At 42.4% G+C, this 27,656-nt stretch overlaps 1 protein-coding gene across 1 annotated transcript in view; it reads right to left on the reverse strand.

Moving 5' to 3' along the window:
* LOC122559324 (protein kinase C-binding protein NELL2-like) overlaps window positions 1-27,656 on the reverse strand; it is a 360,484-nt gene that overhangs the window by 282,294 nt on the left and 50,534 nt on the right. The window contains exons 4-7 of the mRNA XM_087997004.1: window positions 19,084-19,257; window positions 12,528-12,624; window positions 3,934-4,006; window positions 1,700-1,782 (exon numbers count right to left, since the gene is read on the reverse strand). Of these exons, the coding sequence (XP_087853130.1) occupies window positions 1,700-1,782; window positions 3,934-4,006; window positions 12,528-12,624; window positions 19,084-19,257 (427 nt within the window). The remainder of the gene's footprint in view (window positions 1-1,699; window positions 1,783-3,933; window positions 4,007-12,527; window positions 12,625-19,083; window positions 19,258-27,656) is intronic.

A 27,656-nucleotide genomic window follows, 5' to 3' on the forward strand; every position in this document is an offset into this window, starting at 1 on the left:
TTCTTGAACAAGGGGGTTACAACAGTGATCTTCCAATTATCCGGGACGTTCCCTGACTCCAGTGACTTTTGAAAGATCTCAACCAATGCCTCTGCTATTTCCTCAGCCACCTCCTTCAGAACTCTAGGATGTAGCCCATCGGGGCCAGGAGATTTGTCAACTTTAAGATCTTTTAGCTTTTCTAGCACTATCTCTTTTGTCATGGCAACCATACTCAACTCAGCCCCCTGACTCCCTTTAATTGTTGGGATATTACTCATGTCTTCCACTGTGAAGACTGACGCAAAGTACTTATTAAGTTCTCCAGCCATTTCCTTATCTCCCATCACTAGCCTTCCAGCATCAGTTTGAAGTGGCCCAATGTCTACTCTTGCCTGTCGTTTGTTTCTTATGTATTGAAAGAAACTTTTACTATCATTTCTAATATTACTGGCTAGCCTACCTTCATATTTGATCCTCTCCTTCCTTATTTCTCTCTTTGTTATCCTCTGTTTGTTTTTCTAGCCTTCCCAATCTTCTGATTTCCCAGTGCTTTTGGCCACTTTATAGGATCTCTCTTTTTCTTTAATACATTTCCTGACTTCCTTTGTCAGCCATGGCTGTCTAATCCCTCACTGGATAATCTTTCTTTTCTTGGGGATGAACCTCTGTACAGTGTCCTCAATTATTGCTCTACTGTCTTCCCTGCTAGGCTCTGCTTCCAGTCGATTTTCGTTAGTTCCTCTCTCGTGCCCTCATAATTACCTTTATTTAACTGTAACACCATTACATCCAATTTTGCCTTCTCTCTTTCAAACTGCAGACTGAATTCTTCCATATTATGATCGCTGCTTCCTAAGTGTTCCCTTACTTTAAGATCTTTTATAAAGTCTGGTTCATTACATAGCACTAGGTCCAGAATAGCCTGCTCCCTTGTGGGCTCCACGACAAGCTGTTCCAAAAAGCCATCCTGTAAGCATTCCATCATATATGTAAGAGGCCTTCAACAGAAAATTATTGAAACTCTTAAGATTGTTACTTCTTCAGCATATTTCAGAAGAAGCCACAATTTCTGTACTGCAACCTACAAAATCCAGAACATGTTTTGTGATGCTCTTAATTTACAATGTTCTCTGAATGAACTACTGAGAGTACAGCGTTTATTGCATCACTCTAAGATTCAGTCTATTTGATGGCTTTAGTGGAGGAGCAAAGATTTCTCCCATACCCTCAGCAATACTTTTCCTACATTAATATTATCAAATAAAAAAATCAACTGACCGTTCATCAGTTTGGAGAATTAAGATTAGATTAGATTTGATTAGATTACTTACAGTGTGGAAACAAGCCCTTTGGCCCAACAAGTCCACACCGACCCGCCAAAGCGCAACCCACCCATACCCGTTCCCCTACATTTACCCCTTCACCTAACACTACGGGCAATTTAGCATGGCCAATTCACCTAACCTGCACATTTTTGGACTGTGGGAGGAAACTGGAGCACCCGGAGGAAACCCACGCAAACACAGGGAGAATGTGCAAACTTCACACAGAGAGTCGTCTGAGGCGGAAATTGAACCCGGGTCTCTTGTGGTGTGCAAAGTGGCTGCTTCATTTGTTTACTTTACAGAGGAAACATGGAACAGATCAGAATGTCTAGAGAAGAAATACACTTCTATTCGACAGTTTGATTATCTAAAAGTCTGTCCATTAAAATGACCTTTGCTGATGTCTTGGCTAAAATATCTTGGAGCTCCATAATCTTCTGCACAAGTCCGTGGAAGTCATTGCATGTAGGGCACGCTGGAACAATAGAATTTGAGTTTTAAAAGCGGTGATGTGCAAGTCAAGACACAATGATAAAAACAAAGAAAACATGATTATTAGATATCTTTAAAAAAAGGCAAAAGTGATGGAAATATACAAAAGGTTGGTCAGTATTTGAACAGGAAATGTTAGCTGGCAAATTGTGACTGGTTATCTGATGAGAGCAACTCTGATGTAGAGTTCTGTCCAGTGCATGATCTTGCCTTTCTTTCTCAGAAGCAAAATGCCGTGGATGCTGCAAATCTGAAATTAGAAAACAAAATGCTGGAAACTCTCCAGCAGATCAGACAGTATCCCTGGAGAGAGAACTAATGTTGGTGTTCCAATGGAAGATGGTTGACTCAAGATGATGGATTGGATCTTGCTGCACCAGTTGAAGACCCCAATAACTGGACCAGATGGGGGTCCCAAGCTGGTACTTTGATGCTGACACAATTTTCCTGGAGGTTTGATCTCCTAATTATGGGGCTCCATTGGGGGAGCTGGACAGTACTGCGTCAGACCAGTAACTATGGTCAGAGGAAACCCTATCCCAAAGCATTGGGCTATGGATGTGAGTTACCCTGTACATCTTAACGCTAGGAATGGCAGCCGTGGAGAAGGCCCTGAAGTGGAGCTTTGATAGACATTTTATTCCTGATGAAGGGCTTTTGACTGAAATGTCAATTTTCCTGCTCCTCGGATACTGCTGTGCTTTTCCAGCACCACTCTAATCTTGACTCTGATCTCCAGCACCTGCAGTCCTCACTTTCACCTATTTTCAAAATCATGAGGAGCTTGGACAAAGCTGATAGGGAGAAACCACTCCTAAACAGATTGAGAATTGGAAGGCACAGATTTCAAGCATTTTGCCAAAAAAAGCAAATGCAAGGTGAGAGCAAACGCTCACTCAGCGAGTATTTTGTGTCTGGAATGCACGGCTTAGAAGGCCAGTGAAGGCACATTCAGCTGAGGCATTCAAGAGGGGCATTGGATGTTTTTTTAAAAAAAGGAAACATTATGCAGGGTTTTGGGGAAAAGGCAGGAGATTGGCACTGAGTTGAAAAGCTTAGGGACCCAGTACAGACATGATGGGATGAATTGTACCCTACTGCACGATAATCATTCTGTGATGAGGTCACAGAACGGGGGAGCCAGCTGCCCTTAAGTTGGCAGCTTCCTGGCATGGCGGGTGGGGGTGGGCACACCTCCAGCCACAAAATAATAGGGCAAACCACAGAAACACCCCAATGTGGGGCATTCATCGTCTTCACTCAGTACAGCAGTCAATCTGCGTCCCACACAGCCCTGGAAAAATTCCTTCAGTGGCAGGAAGGTACCACGAGGCAGTCCCAGTGCTACCACCTACCATCTTTCAGCCCCTTTCCTAATTCCAACCCTATTTTCATGGGAGAGTGAGTATTCATCCCATTAACTGGGCAACACGGTGGCTCAGTGGTTAGCACTGCTACCTCACAGTACCAGGGACCTGAGTTTGATTCCACCCTCGGGCACCTGCCTGTGTGGAGTTTGCGCATTTTCCCTGCGCCTGCATGGATTCGCTCTGGTTTCTTCCCACAGTCCAACATGTGCAGGTTAGAGTGGATTGGTCATGCTAAATTGCTGATAGAGTCCAGGGATGTGCAGACTAGATGGGTTAGCCATGGGATATGCAAGGTTACGGGGATGGAGTGGGATGAGGACCCGATGGGTCGAATAGCCTGCTTCTCCCCATACGGAAACCGTGAACTCAAGTGCAAAGGCCGAGGGCTCTGTTTCTCTCTCCACAGACGCTGCTGAGCACTTCCAGCATTATTTCAGATTTTATGTTCACACGGCATGTTCTGATTCATAGTGTACCTGCTTTTCTAAGATAACATTTGGTATTACTGAATCCTCCCAACCACAAATAAACAGGATTTACGAGATGTAGTATTTATCCTAACACACTAAAGAGAACATTATTGCCAAATAGCTTTCTGAATCATTTGGCATCCCTTTTTTATAAGCCATGCAGTTAATAGTTAAGCAATAGATTGGCCAGGAGGGTGGCCTAAAGTCTGATGAACATTTCATCAAAGCATTTTCACATTTTATTTTACACACATGTATATATGTAAACATCATTAATATAATCAGGAAACATACTTCGATTGAGGTCAGGGCATTGAGTAATATGTCCCTGTGGGATCAGGAGAATCTGTACATCCTGCATTACACCCTGTAGAAAAAATAATTCAGGATCAGTTATAAACTCCCTCAGTGGGTTCTAAGTATAATCCTCTATCTTATTACATACTTCAGTTGTTTTAAGGTAGTTGCTCCCACTTCCCTTGTTCAAACATATATCACTTTTACGTTTCATGGAAAATTTAAAAATCCTCAGCAGAATTATTTAAATCACTTGAAATCACCTCATGGTAAACCCAAAATCGAAACTTATGCAATGAATAGGCATCAATTCCGTATGACTTAGGGAGGGTCTGAGGGGTATAATACAACTTGTGGTTGCCCATCTTTCTGGCATAACATGACCACAGGAGCTCTGTTGCACGGTGCTCTCTCTGGCACCTGAACAGTCTCACAAGTGCAATGGATATTTTGCAGACCAATGTAGAATTAGGAGGCAAAAGACTTTAATGAAAAGTCCATTGTTTAGCACAAACAACAGTTTCCACATTTCCCTTCTGGACGCTATCCCTGTCATGTAGCCAAGCCCTCGATATGGAAAACGCAGCTCTCAGGTACAAAGTCTATTGAACATCAGGTGATTTCAATCAACACATAGGCTGTGATGTTCAATTCTTTGGAGACCTGCATGTCTAACACTGATAATGTAAAAGATAAGACCATCATAGTCTCACTCTCTCCTGAGAGGTAAATGACTGATGGCAAGTTTAATCTGTGGGTCAGGCAATAGGCCAGATTGAGAAAGAGGATTGTAGTAATTGGAATGAGGGTCAGGTAGATCTCATTGACAATGAGATCCTTCATTGGGGTTGTTTACCTGGGCCAATCAGGGAGCCCTGGCTGACAGATATAAATAGGAGATGCAGGGAGTGGAGTGCATCATTTCTCCCTCCAACTCTATTTTGATTTAGTCCCTACCCTCCCCTTCACTGTTTTGATCACACAGCACTGTCCCTTGCTTTGAAGGGCAGTGTTTGTCACTGGCCACCCGGGTGTTTTCCTATCTTCCTGGTGGTGGAAATAAAAAAAATAAATAAATAAATAAATAGGAGATTCAGAAGGTCTCCTCAGTTTTTGGGATTGGCTACTGGTCAGAGTCCATGTAATGTGCACTTGTAAATACAGGGTGACTCGGTGACAGGATTCCGGCCTGTGTTCAGTTATTTCAAGAATATTTCACTGTAACTGTAGGCAGTGCAGGCATTGACTCTATGACTGCTACTATCACTCTGCATAACAAACCAGCTATCCAACTAACTCAGTAAATTAAGGTCTGAGTCATAAAATCATCATAGAATCATAAAAACTCCTAACCCACCCAGATCCATTCTCCTACACTACATTTTCCCTGACTAATGCACCTAACCTACACATCATTGGACACTACAGGCAATTTAGCATGGCCAATTTACCTTACCTGCACTGTAGAGTCAACTTTTAGCTCTCCATGACTTCCAAGTGAAACAGGGGTTAGGCTGTTCAAATATGAAAGCTCAGTTTTTGCACTGACATTCGCAAAGTTTAGGTGCTCAAGGATGTGAATGGGGGAGGTCAAAGAGTAAAGCAGTCAATATGTTGTAACTCCCTCCCTCAGGGCATTGTAGATCTACCTACAGCAAATGGACTGCAGTGGTTCAAAAAGACAGCTCACTACCACTTTCTCAAGGGCAACTATGGATGGGCTACAAATGCTGGCCCAGCTAGCAACATCCACATCCCATGAGCAAATTTTACAACAATATGATCAGCTTGACTGAAGGTTCTCAATGGAACAACTGGAGCCAGAGGCAAGAAAAGGCCCAAACTATTCACAGTCTTTTTTTCAACAGGAGAAACAGACAAGATTTTCTGGACCTAGAATAAAATCCCAGTATATTTCTCATTCTCCACCATCAGCGATTCTCTCCCTCAATCACCTTCTCCACCCGAAAGGTGACTCAGTGCCTAGTGCAGTGTGAGATGGGGATGATCTCCCACCAGCAGGCTGCAGTAATCAACACACACCGCCCATTGGTTGCATTCAAAGGAGGACTGAAGCTGAAAATTGCTTAGAAACAAACCACCACAGACTTTCATTGGGTGAAGATAGTCAATGGACTTTGGCCTTGTATTGGATTGTTCTAGGACAGGGAAGACAAGGGTTTGGTGACCCACATGAACTGAAAAAAAATTCTCTAAAGCTGCACACACATTTATATGTAAAGGTTTACTCCTGACCAGTGTTTTTGAAGTTTTTGAGTTTGGTTATTTCAAAACATTTAAATACATTTTGCTTCAATTTATTGAATTCCTCATAAATCCACTGTTTCAGGTGGACACCATTCTAGATATTCTTTGCACTATCAATCATGGTAGCAAGTCTCACTATGCATCTTGGCATAAGATGGGACTCGACTCTGGAGTTAATCTAACTGTTGGATCACTTACGACGCATAAGACAGAGGAGCTGAGGTGGACCATTCAGCCCATCGAATCTGCTCCATCATTCAATGAGGTCATGACTGATCTGATAATCCTCAACTCCACTTTCCTGCCTTTTCCCTTTACCCTGTGATTCCCTTACTGATTAAAATTCTGTTTATCTCAGCCTTGAATATATGTAATGTTCCAGCCCCCAAAGCACTCTGTGGTAAAGGATTCCACAGATTCACTATCCTTGGAAAGAAATGATAGTTCCTCCTCATCTCTAACTGAAATGTGCAACACTTTACTCTGAGGTAATGGCCTCAGGTAGTAGACTCTCCCACAAGGGGAAACAGCCTTTATGCATTTACCCTGTCAAGCCTCATGAGAATCTTGTATGTTTCAATTCTTCTGCATGCCAAGGCCCAACATCCCAAACCTCTCCTCATAAGACAGCCCCTTCATACCTGGTATCAGCCTAGTGAACCTTCTCTGGACTGCCTCCAGTGCCAGTATATCTTTCCTTAGATAAGGGACCCAAAAACTGTTGGTCTTCCAGCTGTGGCCTCACGAACGGTTTGTATATTTTTTATGTAAACTACCCTATTTTTATACTCCATTCCCTTTGAAATAAAAGCCAACATTCCCCTTGCTTTCCCTATTACTTACTTCAGATCAGGAATCCTGTTTTGCAATTGCTCCTATATTTCAATAGACTGGCCGTACAGGAGATTTCATGAATGCTCTCACAAACAGTGTGCTCTCCTTTGTCCAGGTGTTTCTCAAAGGCATTTGTATCTTGACCCTTTTCTGTGCTCAATATGATTTTTTTACTTAAATGCACTTTGGCAATAGTTTGTAGAATTGTAGAAGTTAAGCCAAAAAAGTATAATTGCAAATGATCTTCAAACACTCGGGGTTTGCTGTGTTAATATAAGTATGATGTAATTATGTTGACATGCAAGATGGGTAAACCTCTCTTAATTCAAGTGCCCAGATCAATAATAACTAATAAATTTACTAAGTTTCTACTTCTTTATGATGAAAACATCCAGTCAGCTCCACCAATCAGTGCAAAATACATTTTTGATCTAACCTGAGCAAAGATTTAGCACCTTCAGGCTACATGCCAACCAGTTAGCATCAGGTTAGCCCAAGGATGCATTTATACTTTGCCTTAAATGTCAACATAAAGTGGCTTGAGCTTTGCGATAATAGTAAATTTGAGGTGTAAAGTTAGATTCGAGAGCTTGATATAAACAAAAAGCACGAGTATGTCATTCAACTCTTGAGTTGTTTCCAGCACCACTCTGCTCCAGAATCTGGTTTCCAGCATCTGCAGTCATTGTTTTTACCTCGGTGTTCAATAAGATCGGGACTGATCTGATTGCAACTCAAATTCGCATTTCCACCTTCTTCTGATAACTTTTCACCCCTTTGTTTAACAAGAATCTATTTACAAAAATCAAAAGAACTGCAGATGCTGTAAATCAGAAACAAAAACAGAGGCTGCTGGCAAAGCTCAGCAGGTCTGGCAGCATCTGTGAAGAGACATAAGGTCCGGCGACCCTTTCTCTGAACCTACTTATCTCTGCCTTGAAAAGTTTTAAGGAGACTGCTTCCACCTTCTTTCTCGGATGTTGGAATAGCCACACAGAGCCCAACATCCTGTCACCAAGTCGCCCTTTATTCACACACACTTGACACGGGTCTGGCTCCCTCAGAGCCAGCTCTCAGAAACAGAACCCTGACACCCCTGTTCTCCCCAGGCTCCCTGATTGGGCCAGATTAACAGCCCCAATCAGGGAACTCATATTCAATGAGGTCCACTCGTTACAATCACTACAGATGCGAGTTCCAAAGACTCAAGACTCTGTGAGAAAAACAATTCAACTCATCTGTGTTTGAAATGAGTGAGCCCTGATTTTTAAACTGGCTCTAGCTTCTCCCGTAAGAGGAAACATCCTCTCCATGTCCACCCTGCCAAGTCCTCACAGGATTTTATATGTTCAAAACAAATCTCTTCTTACATTCTAAACTCCAGCAGATACAAGCCTAGCCTGTTGAACCTTTCCTCATAAAACAATCCACTCATTCCAAATGTTAGTCTGGTAAACATTCCTCTGATGTGGAGGACCTGGTGTTGAACTGGGGTGGACAAAGTTAAAAATCACACAACACCAAGTTAGAAAAGGAGAAAGCACTAGCTTTCAGAGCGAGTGCTTCTAAATAAACCTGTTGGACTACAACCTGGTGTTGTGTGAGTTTAAACATTCCTCTGAACTACCCACAATGCATTTACACCCTTCCTCGAATAAGGTGATCAATATTGATATGTATCATGAATGCCCCAGATAACTGAAACATAACCCCCCCATCTTTGTACTCAACTCCCTCACAATAAGTGATGATGTTCCGTAGCCTTCCAGTTAATTATTTGCTGGACTTCATACTAAACCTTTATGATTAATGCATGAGAGCACCCAAATCCTGCTGCATTGCAGTGTCCCACAATGTATTGCTATTTATTAAATTTGCTAACTTTTATTCTTCCTACCAAAAAGTAAAATTTCACATTTTCCCACATTATACTCATCCCATTCACTTACCAAATCTATACCTTTTTGTCCTCTTCACAGTTTACTTTCCTACCTGTCTTTGTAACATCAGCAAATTTAGCAACAATATTTTCTGGCCCTGTATGTATAAATTGTACACAGTTGAAGTGTCATTACTAATCCCTGTAGCACACTACTCATTATATGCTACCAACTGTGGGCAGCACAGTCCCTCAGTGGTTAACACTGGTACCTCACAGCACCAGGGACCCAGTTTTGATTCCACCCTTGGGTGACTGTCTCTGTGGATTTTGCACGTTCTCCCCATGTCTGCATGGGCTTTCTCCCAGTGCTCCGATTTCCTCCCACAATCCAAAGATGTGCAGGATTGGCCATGCTAAATTACATATAGTGCCTAGGGATTTGCAAGTTAGGTGGATTAGTCAGGGGAAATTCAGGATTACAAGGAATCATGTTAGGTGGAATGGGCCTGGGTGGGATGCTCTTCAAAGGGTTGGTGTGGACATGATGGGCCGAATGGTCTGCTTCCACACTGTGAGGATTCTAACATGCAAAATAACCATTTCTGACTGTTCCCTGCCTTCTGGAGTATTGTGTCCAGTTCCAGTTGCATTGTTATAAGAAGGATGTCATTAAGTTGGAGAGGGTTCAGAAGAGATTTACCAGGACGTTGCTGGGTATAGAAGGTTTGAGTTATAAGGGGACGCTGGATAGATTGGGACTTTTTCACTGGAATGTAGGAGGTTGAGGGGGTTTAAAAAATTATGAGGGCTATAGATAAGGTGAATGGCAGATGTCTTTTCCCTAGAGTGAGGGATTTCAAGACTAGAACACATATTTTTAAGGTGCGCGAAGAAAGCTTATAAAAGACATGAGGGGCAATCTTTTACACAAAGGGTGGTTTGTGTGTGGAGTGAACATACAGAGGAAATGCTGCATGTGGATACTGTTACACATTTCAAAGATATTTGAATAAGTACATGAATAAGAAATATTTGGAGGGATATAGGCCAGGAGCAGGCAGATGGGACTAGTTTAGTTTGTGATTATGTTCAGCATGGACTATTTGGACTGAAGGCTCTGTTCCTGTGCTGTATGACTACATGATGCTGTTAGCCAACCAACCTTCTATCCGTGCTAATATGCCATCCGCTACATAATGTGATTTTAACTTCTGTGATAACCTTCAAATTAACACTTTGTCAATTGCTTTCTGCTAATCTAAGTACAGTACATCAGCTGGTTCACCCAATCCACAAGATGGGCTACCTCCTCAAAGAACTCCAATAGTTTGGTTAAACATGATTTCCCTTTCTCAAAATCAAAAATATGTTTAATTTATTTTAATTCCCCTGTTGTAACATCTTTCACTTAATAATACTTTTCATTTAACTAATGGCTTCTAATATTTTCCCTATGGTAGATGCTAAACTAAATGGTCTATAGTTCCTGCTTTCTGTCTCCTTTCTCCTTTGATTTGCTATCTTTCAATCTAATGAGACCATCCCTGAATCAAGGGATTTTTGGAAAATCGAAACCAACGCATCAGCTATCTCGCAAAAATTTTAAGATCCTAAGATGAAGTTCATGTAGACCAAGCAACTTGTCAGTCTGAAGCTCCAACAATTTATACAGGCCCACTGCTCTGAACAAAAGACCATTGTTCATCTCTTAACTGGTTTATTTTAAATATTTATAGGAACTCTTACAATCCATTTTTATTATTTTGGTTAGTTTCTCTTGTACTGAAAATGTGTTGCTGGAAAAGCGCAGCAGGTCAGGCAGCATCCAAGGAGCAGGAGAATCGACGTTTCGGGCATAAGCCCTTCTTCAGGAATGAGGAAATTAATCTTTCCTCATTCCTGAAGAAGGGCTTATGCCCGAAACGTCGATTCTCCTGCTCCTTGGATGCTGCCTGACCTGCTGCACTTTTCCAGCAACACATTTTCAGCTCTGATCTCCAGTATCTGCAGCCCTCACTTTCTCTTCGTAGTTTCTCTTGTACTCTAAGTTTCGTTTTTTTTATCATTCTTTGCTGTTTTGTATATTCTGATCAATTTTCTGACTCGCTACATGTTGTTGCATAATTACATGCTTTCTCTTTAAGTTTGATACCACGTTTAATATTCCAGTTAACCATCAATTGTTGGAATATGTTAATTCTGTGCATTCTTTTCTTTCTTTTCCCTCTCTTTTTATTTCTCTTTTGTTTTTTTCTTCCTCCTCTTCACTCTTCTCGGCCTCGAACTCCCGGCCAGAGCAGTGATTATTCAGCCTGGCATGGCTATTTCCCAGCGGCCCAGTGTGGTGGTCTTTGGCACTATGTGACGACCTCTCAGCCTGACATGGCATGGACTCAATGTGGACTCCCGGTCTCAAGGTATTTCCAGAACGATCTCCATCCTCCTAAACCCTGAGGTGAAGCCAGGCGTGGTCTGCAGTCAAGATCCAGTGTGGGCTGGAGGCTAGGCCAACATGAACTGAGACAGAAGACAATCATACTGAACACTTTTCTCTTCCGTTTAATAATTTATTTCTAAATCTGCAATGCTGGACTTTTTACTTCTCTATTTTTCCAAGAAGTGTAGCCCGAGAAAGCTGTACCGAGGGATCTTTGTTCCTCAGATGGCCATAGTGGCCACTTGCCACTTTTTACTGTAATCATTTGAGCACATGTGACAATAAAGCTAATTCTATTTGTCTGCCACTACATTTCTATTAACTGATCCTTTGACCTAATTTGCAAAATCACTTCAGACAGTTCTATTTTCAGTCTCATAATTACTCGTATTTAATTTCAAGGAAATTGTCTTAGATCCAGTCCACTCTCCCTCAATATGAATGCAAAATTCCATCATATTATGGTCACTGCTACCCAGGGGTGCCTTCAATATGCGATAATTAATTAAGTAATCCTACCTTCTTGCATAACCCTAAGTCTGGTCTAACCTACAATGGTCAGCTTCAGAACATACTGTCCTCCTATGAATTCCTCATCTAAGGTACGTTTGCCCGTCAGACTTTTCAATTGATGGATGGATTAAAACTTCCCATGATTATTGTCATGTCCTTCTGACAAGCTTTCATTATTTTTTCCTTTATGCACGACTTCATTGTGTAGTTACTGTTAAGTACCCCACTCCCTCAGGTGACTTTTTTGCCTGAATCATTTGTCATCCCTGTCAAAACTACTTCCATATCCTGCTGTCCAAAACTTGGGTCATCCTTCTATATTCTCTATCATTCACTAACAGAGCCATCTCTCCATCTTTTCTTTATTCTCTGTGCTTCCTAAGTGGCTTGATGACTCTTCCCGCTATCACTGATGACATTTCAAGAGATGACTCATAATGAATCAGTTCACATCCATGTCTCCTGCAGCGATGTCTCTGTAATGGCTACCATATCTATGCCCCAGTGTCAACAGTGTTCAAACTTCAATGTGTTTGACACAAAAATAATTCTGAATGGGGATGTACACTTTGAAATAATAGACCACTATCCATTAATGAAAGTGTGTTGCTGTAAAATGAAAGAATAAAGCAACTGTAACATTATGTAGTCACTCACCTTGAAAAGGCCATGAACATTGTTCCTTTGTCCTAACCAAAATGTTGAGCCAATTGGAATGTCCATACTGGGCCTTTCAATAACTCGTTCATAAATCCTACAAACAGAAACAAAAACATGAAGTCCATATGTAATGTGTTATTAGAGTGATTTTTAAATCCTGGGAGAAAGTGAGGACTGCAGATGCTGAAAATCAGAGTCAAAAGTGTGGCGCTGTAAAAGCACAGCAGGTCAGGCAGCATCCAAGGAGCAGGAGAGTCGATGTTTCAGGCATAAGCCCTTCAACAGGAATGTGTAAATGATTTGTAAGTCCTGGTGCGTCTATGGTTAAGAGAGTCATATTCTTATGAGATTAGATTTGATTTTCTGGACATACTTGAAACATTAAAGAAGCTGGCCAAGGTGGAGACTTGCGCCATGGAAACTGAAAAGTCACCTCAGGACACCATATTGGTAAAGGAGATGAAGCATGAACCCAGAGGAGAGCACTCATTACTTAAATTATGTGGCAGCATTCATTAAAGAGCTCAGATGGCATTTGATAACTGGCACTTGCACCATCGCCCTCTCCCAATAGCAGACAGCTGAATAGGAGCAGCCAGATGGTGCTGAGATCTTGAACCTTTCTGAAAGGTTAATCACTTTTTATTATTTATTTGTTGCTGGAGGTTTGCAGAAGGTGATTTTCAAGAAGGACTTAGATATAGGCCTTAGGGATAAAAAGAAATAAAGGATATGGGAAGAAAGCAGGAGCCGAATACTGAGTTGGAATGATCAGCCATGATCATACAGGAAGGTTCAATGGGCTGAATGGCCTACTCCTGCACCAATTTTCTATTTTTCTGTGAATACTTTTGAAACAATCCAGGAGATCTTTTGGGAACTTTTAACAAGCTTTCATATACACCACCCAGAGATTATTTCACAAACTCTCTGAAGGCTTCATCTAGAAAGTGGAAGTGCTTTGCTAATCTATTGGACACATGATAAGAGTCACCTGGAGCTAGTGAGTGCTTGGTCATGGAAATGTTACCAAGGACTCCCTTTGTGTAGCTGAGAATTTGCCAGGGTGGGGGGTGATTGGGGGGGGGGGGGGGGGGGGGGGGGTGCAAGAGAGCAAACAGAGATGTATCAGCTGCCATAGAAAGTAAGGACAGGAGAGTGGGGCAGACTCCACCCCTTACTCTGTGTATGGTAGGCGTTACCTTAAAACAATAATGTTTCTTCTTTAATATTCAGTCACTGGATGTGGGCATCACTGGCTAGGCCAGAATTTATTGCCCATTCCTAATTGCCCAGAGGGTAGTTAAGAGTCAACCACATTGTTGTGGGTAAGAACAATGACTGCAGATGCTGGAAACCAGATTCTGGATCAGTGGTGCTGGAAGAGCACAGCAATTCAGGCAGCATCCAAGGACAGGCAAAATCGACGTTTCGGGCAAAAGCCCTTCATCAGGAATAAAGGCAGAGAGCCTGAAGCGTGGAGAGATAAGCTAGAGGAGGGTGGGGGTGGGGATAGAGTAGCATAGAGTACAATTGGTGAGTGGGGGAGGAGATGAAGGTGATAGGTCAGGGAGCCTGTCCTCGGATGCTGCCTGAATTGCTGTGCTCTTCCAGCACCACTGATCCAGAATCCACATTGTTGTGGGTCTGGAGTAATGTGTAGGCCACACCAGGTCAGGATGGTAGCTTCCTTCCCTAAAGGACATTAGTGAAGTGGACAATCTTTCTTATAATAGTTTCATGGTCATCATTAGACTCTTCATTCCAGATTATTATTGAATTCGAATTCCAGTATCTGCCTGTGTCCCTAGCCACAATGTGTGGGTGTCTGGATTAATAATTTAGCAATATTACCGCGATGCAATCACTCTCAGTGTGATAAAAGCAAACTATTGTGTGTGTTGGAAGTTTGAAACACATACAGTGAATTGCTGGAGAAACTCAGCAGGTCTGGCTGTAGCAGTGGAGAGAGAAACAGGGTTAACGTTTCAATTTCTTCAAAACCCAGTTTTGACAAGGAGTTAGATATGGTTATGTTTTCACAGGACTAGTCTGGCCCTCTGGACGAGTCACATTAACATTATTACCAAGCTGCCATTCCTTAACCATGCCTCCAGAGTACAGCTGCTGCATAGTGAGGATGGAAATCTGTCAAGCCTGTCATAGAAAGTTTCTCCTAACTTCTTCCCTGATGGTGCACCTCCATGTCAGAGATGACTTTTCTTGAAGCGTCTCAATTCTGAGACTCTGGTTGGGATTAGAGAGGGAAATAGGCTGCTCACAACCTCTCTGATGATCCCAAATGGATTGACTTTCAGAACGTCCAGCACTGCAGCAATAACACACTCAGGGTGGACTCAATAGGCTGAGGTTAGACTTCCTGATCAATACCCAGCAAATGCAGCAGTCCCAGCAACATCAGAATGTAACAGGGCATAGGCTGGGAGCATAGGGAAGTCCCTGGATGAAGCGCATGGTAACCTGAACATGTACATCCTGGTCTTTCAGAGCAGGAAAGGCTGGGGAGTGGAAGTGGAGGAAGGGAAGCTAAATTGTGGGGGGACGCGGGGAGGAGGAGTCGAAAAATATGACGCTGGAAAAGCACTGCAGGTCAGTCAGCATCCAAGGTGCAGAGGAGAGTTGGTGTTTTGGGCATGTGACCTTTATCAGGAAGAAAGCCAAGTTTTAGTTGGCATACGGGAAGGAAAGTAGAGAGGGATGACCATTTTGGGGGGGTGGGGATGAGTCTTGCCCCCCACCCCGGCTGTATACAATTGATATGGATCTCAATAAGCCTAAAGTCAGGGAGCTCCGTGGGTGCCTTTCCCAACCCCACAACCAAGTCCCATCTCCATATTATGGGAGAAGTCCAGAGTGGATGGGTCTATGATGTGCTGGCCACTCAACATATTTTACATGCCCTGCTGTAGACAAAAACACACCCAAATGGGGTACACCAAAGTACCTAGCTCCTAACGTCAAAGTGAGTTTAATGGAAGCTTGTTCACCAGCAAAGGAGGAAAACCTCCAAGGAGGCTCATCCAACTGGACTTTACAACCCATTAATCCTCCAATCACTGGAGAAAGCAAAAATCACATTGATTCGCACAAAGACTTCCATAATTATATTTATAAAAATCAAAATTGCTGTTGGATGCTTTTTGATTTGTCTACTTTCCATTTAAAACGGCCCAGATTCCTCAGCCTTTTTTTTTCAAACTCTGAGAATTTTTTCAATATTTTTTAAGAATGCTTTTTAAGTTTCACATTGTCTCACCATTTCTGAGCTAACTATTACTGATGGCAGGAACTAGGTCAATGTTGTTGGCAGGATGACATTTTAAAAGATGAAAAGGACCAAAAGCATTTTATAAAAAATTGAGAAGTTTGGAGGAAGGCCATATTTTAATATTTCATACATTTTTAAAATGTTTTTAAGAATTCGAATTTGGCTATAAAATCATTGAGCTAATTTGTCAAGCTTATTTCAAAAAGAACAGTAAGTTCATGTGACTAGGGAGAGTAACTAGGGAGAAAATAGGGCCCGTTGAAGATCAACAAGATCATCTATGTGTGGAACTACAGAATTCGGGAGGTACTAAACAAATATTTCACTTCAGTTTTTACTGTGGTGAAAGAAATGGAGGCTAGGGAACTCAGGGAAATAAACATTGATGCTTTAAAAACAGTTCACATTACAGAAGAGGCAGCGCTGGTGGTCTTAGAAAACATAAAAGATAGATAAATCGCCAGGACCTGATCTAGAGTATCCCAGGATATTGTGGGAAGTTAGGGTTGAACCTGTGGGGCCCATAACAGAGGTATTTGTATTACCTATAGCCACGTGCCAGAGGACTGGACGCTGGCTAATGTTGTGCCTTTATTTAAGAAAGACCATAAGAAGAACCTGTGAGTCTGACATCAGTGGTGGGTAAATTGTTTGAGGGGATTCTGAGAGATAGGATTTACACGCATTTGGAGAGGTTAGGACTGATGAGGTATAATCAGCATGACTTTGTGTATGGGAAATCATGTCTCACAAACTTGGTGGAGTTTTTTGAGGACATAACCAATAGGATTGACGAGGGCAGAGCAGTAGATCTTGTCTACACGGATCTTTGTAATGCCTTTGACAATTAGTAAAGTTAGATCACATGGGATTCAGGGTGACTTTGTCAATTGGATATAAAATTAGCTTGGTGGTAAACAGATAATGGTGGCGGAGAGTTATTTTTCAGACTGAAGGCATGCGACCAGGGGTGTTCTTCAGGGATAGGTGCTGGTCGCAGGCTTGTCATTTATATAAATGATTTAAATGAGAGCATAGAAAGCATGGTTAGTAAGTTTGCAGATGACACCAAAATTGGTGGTATAGTGGACAGTGAAGAAGATTATCTAGGATTACAAAGGGATCTTATTCAATTGGGCCAATGGGTTGAGGAGTGATAGATGAAGTTTAATTTGGATAAGTGTGAGGTAATGTATTTTGGTAAAACTAACAAGGGCAGGCCCTGGGTGGTATTGTCGAACAGAGAGACCTATGGGTTCAGGTACATAGTTCTTTGAAATTTGCATCAGAGGTAGACAAGGTGGTTAAGAAGGCATTTGGTATGCTTGCATTCATTACACAGACCATTGAGTGCAGGAGTTAAGACATCATGTTGAGGTTATACAGGATATTGATGCGGCTACTTTTGGATTACTGTGTGCAGTTCTGGTCATCCTGCTAAAGGAAGGATATTATTAAATTAAAGAGAGTTCAGAAAAAAGATTTACCAGGCTCTTTTCAGGATTGGATGGTTTGAGTTATAGGGAGAGGCTGGATAGGCTGGGAATTAGTCACATAAAAGGCAAAGCCCCCATAGTGCCTTCAGAGAGAGACAACTGGTGGCGGTTTAACCTGAGGGTCACCAGGTCTCAGGTGACGGATGAGGTTGAGAAGGCAAGACATTCATGGTAACAGTACCCATGCCATTGGCAACACCCCATATTGAAAACCAGTTATCCAGCCAACTGAGCCAACTGATACCAGCATGATGTGGACAAATACTGCTATTCTTGACTCTAGGATGTGATGTGGAGGCATTGGTGTTTGTCTGGGGTGGGCCAAGTTAAAAATCATACAACATCAAATTTGTATTTGCAGATACATTCAATTTTGCTCAAAAAGCACACAATCTGTAGGCAGGCAATCCATGTGACATTTTATAAACTCCTACTTTGGAAGTAGAACCAGTCTGAATCAAGGCTGGGATACAGACAGACTCTAACCTCACACTTGAAATGTCATCTTTTTATCCTACTGATAAAATCTTATGTTTTCTCGGGAAAGTGACTTGAAAGAAGTTCTGACATTTAAAAATTAATCAATCGAAACCTGTATCCCCATTCTAAGTAATTAAAGACTTAATTGCAATCCAAGTTTGTTCAAAATATTGCATCAGTTGCATGACGCTTTGATCTTTTACCATAAATTCTGTGTCCTATGATCCTGCCCCACTGGCTAGCTGATGAAGGAGCAGCGCTCCGAAAGCTTGTATTTTCAAATAAACCTGTTTGACTAGAACCCTGGAGCTGTGTGATTTTTAAATCTGGCTCAAAGTCCTAACACCACCTAGGCAACTTCATTAACACAAGGCAAGCAGAGGTTAAGATAAAATCCATTTTCACAGAGCAACTAAGAATGGACAAGAAATGAGCCGTTACTTAGAGTCAAACTCAAACAACAAAAAATGACAAGTATGTTCTATCTCCACAAGTGGGATGTCCTTCACATGTTTATGAAGTAGACTGTTTTGCGAATAGTTTAGTGTATATCATAATAAAATACACTGCTGCAAGCCATTATAGTAATTTTGGTTGGGTAATTGAATTTATTCTTTCCATTCTAATTCAATTACCTAATTTAAGGGAGAGCAGATAATCTGTAACAATGTGCATGTTTGGCCAAGATAGTAAAGAAACCTTTTAAATTGAACAAATTGCCCATTCACTTTCAAGAGGATTTGAGCCATAGGGAGAGGCTGAATAGACTGGGGCTGTTTTCCCTGGAGCATCGGAGGCTGAGAGGTGACCTTATAGAGGTTTACAAAATCATGAGGGGCATGGATAGAGTAAATAGAAAAGGTCTTTTCACTGGGGTCAGGGAGTCCAGAACTAGAAGGCATAAAGTGAGAGGGGAAAAATTTAGAAGGGACCTAAGGGGCAACTTTGTCACACAGAGGGTGGTGTGTGTATGGAATGACCTGCCAGAGGAAGTGGTGGAGGCTAGTACAATGACAACATTTAAAAGGCATCTGGAAGGATATATGAATAGGAAGGGTTTAGATGGATATGGGCCAAATGCTGGTAAATGGGACTAGATTAGGTTGGAATATCTGGTCAGCATGGATGAGTTGGACCAAAGGGCCTGCTTCCGGGCTGTACACCTCTTTGAATCTATGAATCTCAGAACAATAGCTATCACTGTTGGGACTTGGTGGCCTTGCACTTCGCCATACAGATGCAGAATGAGCATTGCCACTTGCCACAATTGCTTTCCTCATTTACTTACTTGTTACAGTCCACATATAAAATCAAGTGGGATGCACTAATGACCAGGGCAACACGATGCCACTGCCCATCGGCCAAAGCATATGGGAAGACCTCTGTGTGAGACTGATGGCTGCCAGATTGATAGTGAAAACGGACTTCATTCCGATGGCCACTACTCTCCACCTCCAGGTACCTAGAAAAGAAACAGCATCTTTACTGCAAGGACTATGAAACTATAGAATCCAGTCATAATATTGCGAACTGTCTCATAAACCTCTTGTGCTGTCCCGAGTTGCCTTTGTCTGCTTCAATCTTTCTGTTCCTTTACTGTTCCATCATTTTACTTTAATAGACAAGGCTGGCATCATACAATCACCAATTCCTGATTAGCTACAGCTTGCCTCCCACTCTGCTCACAGAATCACAGAACTGTTATGACACAGAAGGAGACCATTTGGCCCACCATAGCTGCACCATTTCTATGCCCAGTGCCAATCTCCTGCTTTTCCCCTATCTCCGTGCACAGATTTCTGTCCAAAAGCAATCATCCAAAGCCCCTCTTGAACACTTCAATTGAACTTGTCCCCACCACATTTCCAGGCAGTGCATTCCAGATGCTAACTACTCGTTGGGTGAAAATATCTGTTTTCACACCACCTTCTTTGATCCGATTTTTCAATAAAAGCAAAAGCAGTGAAGGATTAGCACAAGGCTTATTGCTTGCCATCCGCATGCTGTTACATAACTAGCCTACTAAAATGTAACAAGGCCAAAATCTTGCACTTATATTTCACTTTTAAGATAAAAACATGTCAAAAAACGCCTCACAGATGCATTGAGAAAATGAGATGAGGCAAGAAAAGAAAAGAAGGGTCTGGAGAAGCAACAAAAGACCTGGCTACAAGGACATTCTTTTTTACAGAAAATTTAATAAAGAAACTTAATAAAGGGGTAAGGTCACTAGGGACAGGGAATTTCAGCTGATAAGGCCCAAGGGACTGGAGATGGCTAAGGGTAAGGGGAATAAGAGGGAAAGACAGGAGGCCCTACACAGAGAATTGGAAAGTTCGGGAAGCGAATGACATCGGGAGGAGAAAAATGGTATTGAAAGCTTTAGATGAAAGTTGTAAATTTAAGATATTGGGGGTCAAAGAGCAAGCATAGGTCAGTGATGGCAGAAGTCATTTGATATACCAAGTGAAAGAACAGATAAATACCGAGATTAACGATGGATACGATCTACTAGGGAGAGTGTTAGAGAGGTTAAAGTTTATAGAAGATTGAGAATGATAGGTTGACCAGTATGAAACAGAGGGATGATAGAAAGTGTATATGAGAGCTTTGATGGCAAATGGGATGAAATGGATGTGGAGTCACCTCAGGATATCACATTGTGAACAGTCTTTCTTTTCAATTCTTCACCCATGGAATGTAGGTGTCATTAGCTAGGCCAGCACATATTGCCCAACCCTAATTGTCCAGAGGGCAGTTAAGAGTCAACCACATTGCTGTGGGTCTAGAGTCACATGCAGTCCATACCAGGTAAGGATGATAATTTCCTTCTCTATGGAAGCAAATGGGTTTTTCTTGACAATCGACAATGGATTGATAGTCATCATTAGGCTCTATTTTCAGATTGTTAATATATTCAAATTCCACCATCTGCCATGGTGGGATTTGAACCCAGTCCCCAGAATATTACCTGGGTCTCTGGATCAATAGACCAGCAATAATGCCACGAGGCCATCACTTCCCATCACCAGTTGGCATCACTGTGAGCAGTTTCAGGCTCTTTATCTGGGGAAGGATTTGCTGGCATTGGAGGGGGTCCAGAGGAGGTTCACAAAAAAGATCCCAGGATGAAGGGCTTGTCATACGAGGAATGGTTGAGAACTCCAAGTCTGTACACAATGGAGTTTAGAAGAATGAGGGGGATCTGATTGAAACTTACAGAATACTGAGGGGCCTGGACAGAGTGGGCATGGAGAAGATATTTCCCCTGGTAGGAGAGACTAGGACCCAAGGGCACAGCATCAGGGTGAAGGGGTGACCCTTTAGAACTGAGATGTGGAGGAATGTTTTCAGCCAGAGAGTGGGGAATCTGTGGAACTCATTGCCACAGAGGGTTTGGAGGCCTGAATCAATAAATGCGTTTCAGACACAGAGTAGATAGGTTCTTGATTAGTAAGGGGAACAAGGACTACAGGGAGAATGCAATTGAGAAATATATCAGCCATGATCGAATGGTGGAATACACTTAATGGGCTGAAAGGCCTAATTCTACTAATATATCTGATGGCCTTACACTCCTATTCGGGAATGGTGGCTGGGTTGAAGAATGGAATCAGAGGAAGGGGACAAGATTGAAGAAATGGCCAAAAAGCTAGATCTAACTGCAATTTATGGTGTGATTTGTACAAGTGTGTACCAAGGTAGGCTGTAAACCATCTGATCCTCATTAGACCTCAATGATATGGTAGACAGGGACTATGAGTAATCAAAAAGGCAAATGGAAGATGATATATGGTGGAGTCATACACAAGGTCATGCTGCAGCTAGCTTTACGACAGATACTGATACCATTACCTACTTTTGCCTAGTTAACATTGTCCATCACTAGCTTTCCCTCATTTCATTTGTCCCTGAAACTCTTACCTACATGGATAGAGCATGGACAGGAATGGTTGTTGCAGGTTCCAGGATTTAGATGTTTCAGTAAGAACAGAGAAGATGGTAAAAGAGGGGGAGGTGTGGCATTGTTGGTCAAGGACAGAATTACAGTTGCAGAAAGGATGTTTGGGGACTCATCAACTGAGGTAGTATGGGCTGAGGTTAGAAACAGGAAAGGAGAGGTCACCCTGTTGGGAGTTTTCTATAGACCTCCGAATAGTTCCAGAGATGTAGAGGAAAGGATAGTAAAGGTGATTCTCGATAGGAGTGAGAGAGACAGGGTAGTTGTCATGGGGGACTTCAACTTTCCAAATATTAACTGGTAACACTATAGTACGAGTACTATAGATGGGTCAGTTTTTGTCCAATGTGTGCAGGAGGGCTTCCTGACACAGTATGTAGACAGGCCAACAAGGGGCAAAGCCACATTAGATTTGGTACTGGGTAATGAGCCCAGCCAGGTGTTAGACTTGGAAGTAGGTGAGCACTTTGGTGATAGCGATCACAATTCTGTTATGTTTACTTTAGTGATAGAAACGGATAGGTGTATGCCACTGGGCAAGAGTTACAGCTGGGGGAAAGGCAATTACGATGTGATTAGGCAAAATTTAGGAAGCATAGGATGGGAAAGGAAACTGCAGGGGATGGGCACATTAGAAATGTGGAGCTTATTCAAGGAAAAGCTCCTCTGTGTCCTAGATAAGTATGTACCTGTCAGGCAGGGAGGAAGCTGTAGAGCGCAGGAGCCATGGTTTATGAAGGAAGTAAAATCTCTGGTCAAGAGGAAGAAGAAGGCTTATGTTAGGATGAGATGTGAAGGCTCAATGAGGGCACTTGAGGGTTACAAGTTAGCCAGGAAAGACCTAAAGAGAGAGCTCAGAAGAGCAAGGAGAAGACATGAGAGGTTGTTGGCGGATAGGATCAGAGTAAACCCTAAGGCTTTCTATAGGTATTTAAGGAATAAAAGAATGACGAGAGTAAGATTAGGACCAATCAAGGATAGTAGTGGGATGTTGTGTGTGGAGTCAGAGGAGATAGGGGAAGCACTAAATGAATATTTTTCAACAGTATTCACTCTAGAAAACGACAATGTTGTCGAGGAGAATACTGAGATACAGGCTACTAGACTGGGTGGGATTGAGGTTCGCAAGGAAGAGGTATTAGAAATCCTGCAGAGTGTGAAAATAGATAAGTCCTCTGGGCCGGATGGGATTTATCCTAGGATCCTCTGGGAAGCCAGGGAGGAGATTGCCGAGCCTTTGGCAATTGCCGATCTTTAAATCGTCATTGTCTCCAGGAATAGTGCCAGAAGACTGAAAGATAGCAAATGTGGTTCCCCTGTTCAAGAAGGGGAGTAGAGACAACCCTGGTAATTATAGACCAGGGAGCCTTACTTCAGTTGTTGGAAAAGGTTATAAGAGATAGGATTTATAATCATCTAGAAAAGAATAATTTGATTACGGATAGTCAGCACGATTTTGTGAAGGGTAGGTCGTGCCTCACAAACCTTATTGAGTTCTTTGGGAAGGTGACCAGAAGGTAGATGAGAGTAAATCGGTTGATGTGGTGTATATGGATTTCAGCAAGGCATTCGATAAGGTTCCCCACAGTAGGCTATTGTACAAAATGCGGAGGAATGGAATTGTGGGAGATATAGCAGTTTGGATCAGTAATTGGCTTGCTGAAAGAAGACAGGGGGTAGTGGTTGATGGGAAATGTTCATCCAGGAGTCCAGTTACTAGTGGTGTACCGCAAGGGTCGGTGTTGGGTCCACTGCTGTTTGTCATTTTTATAAATGACCTGGATGAGGGCGTAGAAGGGTGGGTTAGTAAATTTGCAGATGACACTAAGGTCGGTGGAGTTGTGGATAGTGACGAAGGATGTTGTGGGTTACAGAGAGACATAGATAAGCTGCAGAGCTGGGCTGAGAGGTGGCAATGGAGTTTAATGCGGACAAATGTGAGGTGATTCACTTTGGTCGGAGTAACCGGAATGCAAAGTACTGGGCTAATGGTAAGATTCTTGGTAGTGTAGATGAGCAGAGAGATCTCGGTGTCCATGTACACAGATTCCTGAAAGTTGCCACCCAGGTTGACAGGGTTGTTAAGAAGGCATACAGTGTTTTAGCTTTTATTAATAGAGGGACCGAGTTCCGGAACCATGAGGTTATGCTGCAGCTGTACAAAACCCTGGTGCGGCCACGCTTGGAGTATTGTGTACAGTTCTGGTCACCGCATTATAAGAAGGATGTGGAAGCTTTGGGAAGGGTGCAGAGGAGATTTACTAGGATGTTGCCTGGTATGGAGGGAAGGTCTTACGAGGAAAAGCCGAGGGGCCTGAGGCTGTTTTCATTAAAGAGAAGAAGGTTAAAAGGTGACTTAATAGAGACATATAAGATAATCGGAGGGTTAGATAGGGTGGACAGGGAGAGCCTTTTTCCAAGTATGGTGACGGCGAGCACGAGGGAGTATAGCTTTAAATTGAGGGGTGATAGATATAGAACAGATGTCAGAGGTAGTTTCTTTACTCAGAGAATAGTAAGGGTATGGAATGCTTTGCCTGCAACGGTAGGAGATTTGCCAACTTTAAGTACATTAAGTCCTCATTGGACAAGCATATGGACGTACGTGGAATAGTGTAGGTTAGATGGGCTTCAGATTGGTATGACAGGTCAGCGCAACATCGAGGGCCGAAGGGCCTGTACTGCGCCGTAATGTTCTATGTATACACTCAATTATCCCAGAGATATCCCACTGATATCAGTGGTCAGCCTCTCATACTGTATTCTCCATAAACTATAATTTTACCCTTACCAGTCTCCATCCAGACTGCATCTTCATCCTCATTAAACTTTGCACACCAATTACCTTTATTCTTGCTGGTTATGCTGTTTCTTAGTCTAGGAGAAGGTGAGAACGGCAGATGCTAGAGATCAGAGTCAAAAAGTGTGGTGCTGGAAAAGCACAGCAGGTCAGGCAGCGTCCGAGGAGCAGGAGAGTCGATGTTTCGGGGTGAAGGGCTTATGCTCAAAACGTTGATTCTCTGCCCCTCAGATGCTGCCTGACCTGCTGTGCTTTTCCAGCACCACACCTTCCGACTCTGATTCTTAGTATCTCAACACCTCAAATTTACAAATCATATCCAACTCTAGTTACTTCACACCTGGAGTTCTGTGTGTTGTTATGAATATTGTATCTTAGGGAGGAAAGACTCAAAGGGGGTGCAGTGTAGATTTTGCAGAATGATATCTGGACTCCAGCCAGTAATTTATGATGAGAAACTGCACAGACCAGTGTTGCATTGCATGGAATGAAATAGGTTACGGTGTGATTTGAAGTCGAAAAGTGTGGCACTGGAAAAGCACAGCAGGTCAGGCAGCATCCAAGGAGCAGGAGAGTCAACGCTTCTGGTGTAAAGCCCAAAATGTTGAGTCTCCTGCCCCTCTGATGCCACCTGACCAGCTATACTTTTCCAGCGCCACACTTTCCGACTCTGATCTTCAGCATCTACAGTCCTCACTTTTCCTGGGATTTGAAGTTTTGAAGGTATTAAACTCATCTCTAAAATCACATGACATTGGAATATAGTCCAATAGGTTTATTTGAGATCGCAAGCTTTTGGAGCGCTGCTCCTGCCTCAGGCAGCTAAGTGAGAGAGAATACATTGGGGACACCTTTGGATTATAACCTAGTGTGGTGTAATTTTTGACTTTGTCCATCTCAGTCCCACACCACCACCTCCATGTCATGTTTAAACTAATCTGACAGAGTGGATAGAGAGAAAAACTATTCCTACTGCTTGGGAATCTAAGATGAGGGAACATAACCCAAATGTTGTCAGGCTTTCAGGAGTGAAACTAGATAACATATCTATAAGCAAAGAGTGGTAAAGGTTCACAACTCTCTTCCACAAATGGCATTTGACGCTAGGTCAATTGTTAATTTTAAATGTGAGATTGGTAGACTTTTGCCAACCAAATATATTACAATGGCATGGAGTGAGGTCACAAATCAGCCACGATCTCTTTGAACATAAGAACTCTGAGCAGGAGTAGGCCATTCAGCCCCTCGAGCCAGTCACACCATTCAATACAATTGTGGCTGATCTCATCTCAATGTAAACACCTCTGTCCTGCTTGCTCCCATAACTCTTTAACCCATTGCTAGTTAAAATTTCTATTGCCTCCTTAAACTTATTCAGTGTTCCCGCATCCACTGTGCTTTGAATTCCACAAACTCACACCTCTTTGAGAGAAGTCATATTTCTCTCATCTTTCACAGAATCTCTACAGTGTGGAAACAGACCCTTCGGCCCAACAAGTCCACACCAGCCCTCCGAAGAGTATCCCAACCAGCCCCATTCCCCTACCCGTTTGCTTGACATTTCCCATGACTAATCCACACATCCCTGAACACTATGGGCAATTTCCTATGGCCAATCCACTGAACCTACACATCTTTGGACTGAGGAAGGAAACCCACGCAGGGATAATGTGCAAACTCCACAAAGACAGCCGCCCAAGACTGGGATCGAACCTAGGTCCCTAGCGCTGTAAGGCAGCAGTACTAGTCACTGAGCCACTGTGCCACCCTTTACTTTAAATCTGCCTCCCCTCAGTCTAAAACTATGACCTCTCATTCCAGATTGCCCTTCACAGGGAAACTTCTGCTCCAGGTCTACTTTGTCAGTACCCTTTCACATTTTATCTACCTCAATTAGATCTGCCCTTTTCCTTCCAATCTCTATGGCAAGAATAGCCCTAAATTGCTCCATCTCTCCTCAAAGGACAAGCCTTTGAACAATGAAACAGATAATATAATGGTCCACTCTTTTTACTACAGATTTTGTCTAAAGTTAATGGCAAGTGCTAGCTGGCTGATGGGCAGGCCCAGGCAGACTCAAACCATTGAAGTTTCAAACAAATGGTCCCAGCTTCATTGAGTCAATCAGTTTGGAAAGTAGAGTGGTCACAGTTTGATTGATCGTTCCTGTTTCTCATAGTCAACAAAGAACCAAAAAACAGATAGATACTCATCTTAAAGCCCCAGGACTGCTGTCACCATCAATGATAGCCTCACTGTTGTTTCAACATAGGCTCTGACAACGCTGCCGTAAAGATGGAAAACATTACATGACGAGACTAAACAACAGATTTTATACTGGTTTTGATCTGGGATTTCAACCAGCAAAATATGTCACCTGGTAAACCCTTGGAGACTTTTTCAGCGTAAAGGTTAATGTCACAACAATGTTATGTTGCAGGAAGGCTATGAAAGTCATGAAGCAGATTTAACCCTAGGCTGCTTTGAGCTATAACTTGCCTGTTTAGGGGATTAATCAATTGTAAATCTCACCGCCATCCTGACTAATCCTTACATGCGATTTTACACTGTCTTTTAAAGGGATTAAGACTGCAGGCTCATCAGTACTTAGGCTACGGTGCCCATTTAATATTTTCTGGTTTTATATTAATTTATGACTCTTTCTAAATATCACATCCTAAGAACACAGTTCTTGAAAATTTTCTTAATGAACTGCAAATCTATTCCTAATAAACCACATCTTGTGAGATCATTAAATCTTCAGTGTGAAATACCAACAAAACCATACAGATCAGACTCTGCTGAATAACCCTTCCCCCATTGAACATTTATTTAAAATATAATTGACACACTGGAGTGATTACAAGGCAGTAACTTAATCCCAGCAGAGTTACAAACCATCAAATGATTTATTGTGGAAGTCACCGTGAGACTATTGTGGTGCAATTACTCCCAGGTAACATTTCATTTAAGATTGGGCTAAATTCCTCTTCCAGTGAAAAATGGGAGAGTGCTTACCTGCTTCTCCATAATTAAAGCCCTACTAGTGAAATTGTGGAAAAATGAGGCATTGCAATGTGTGATTATGGTAATTCAAATA

This window comes from Chiloscyllium plagiosum, unplaced genomic scaffold (genome assembly GCF_037043375.1).
Source record: "Chiloscyllium plagiosum isolate Xiang-an unplaced genomic scaffold, Cpla_swu_hap1 HiC_scaffold_19, whole genome shotgun sequence".
NCBI lineage: Eukaryota > Metazoa > Chordata > Chondrichthyes > Orectolobiformes > Hemiscylliidae > Chiloscyllium > Chiloscyllium plagiosum.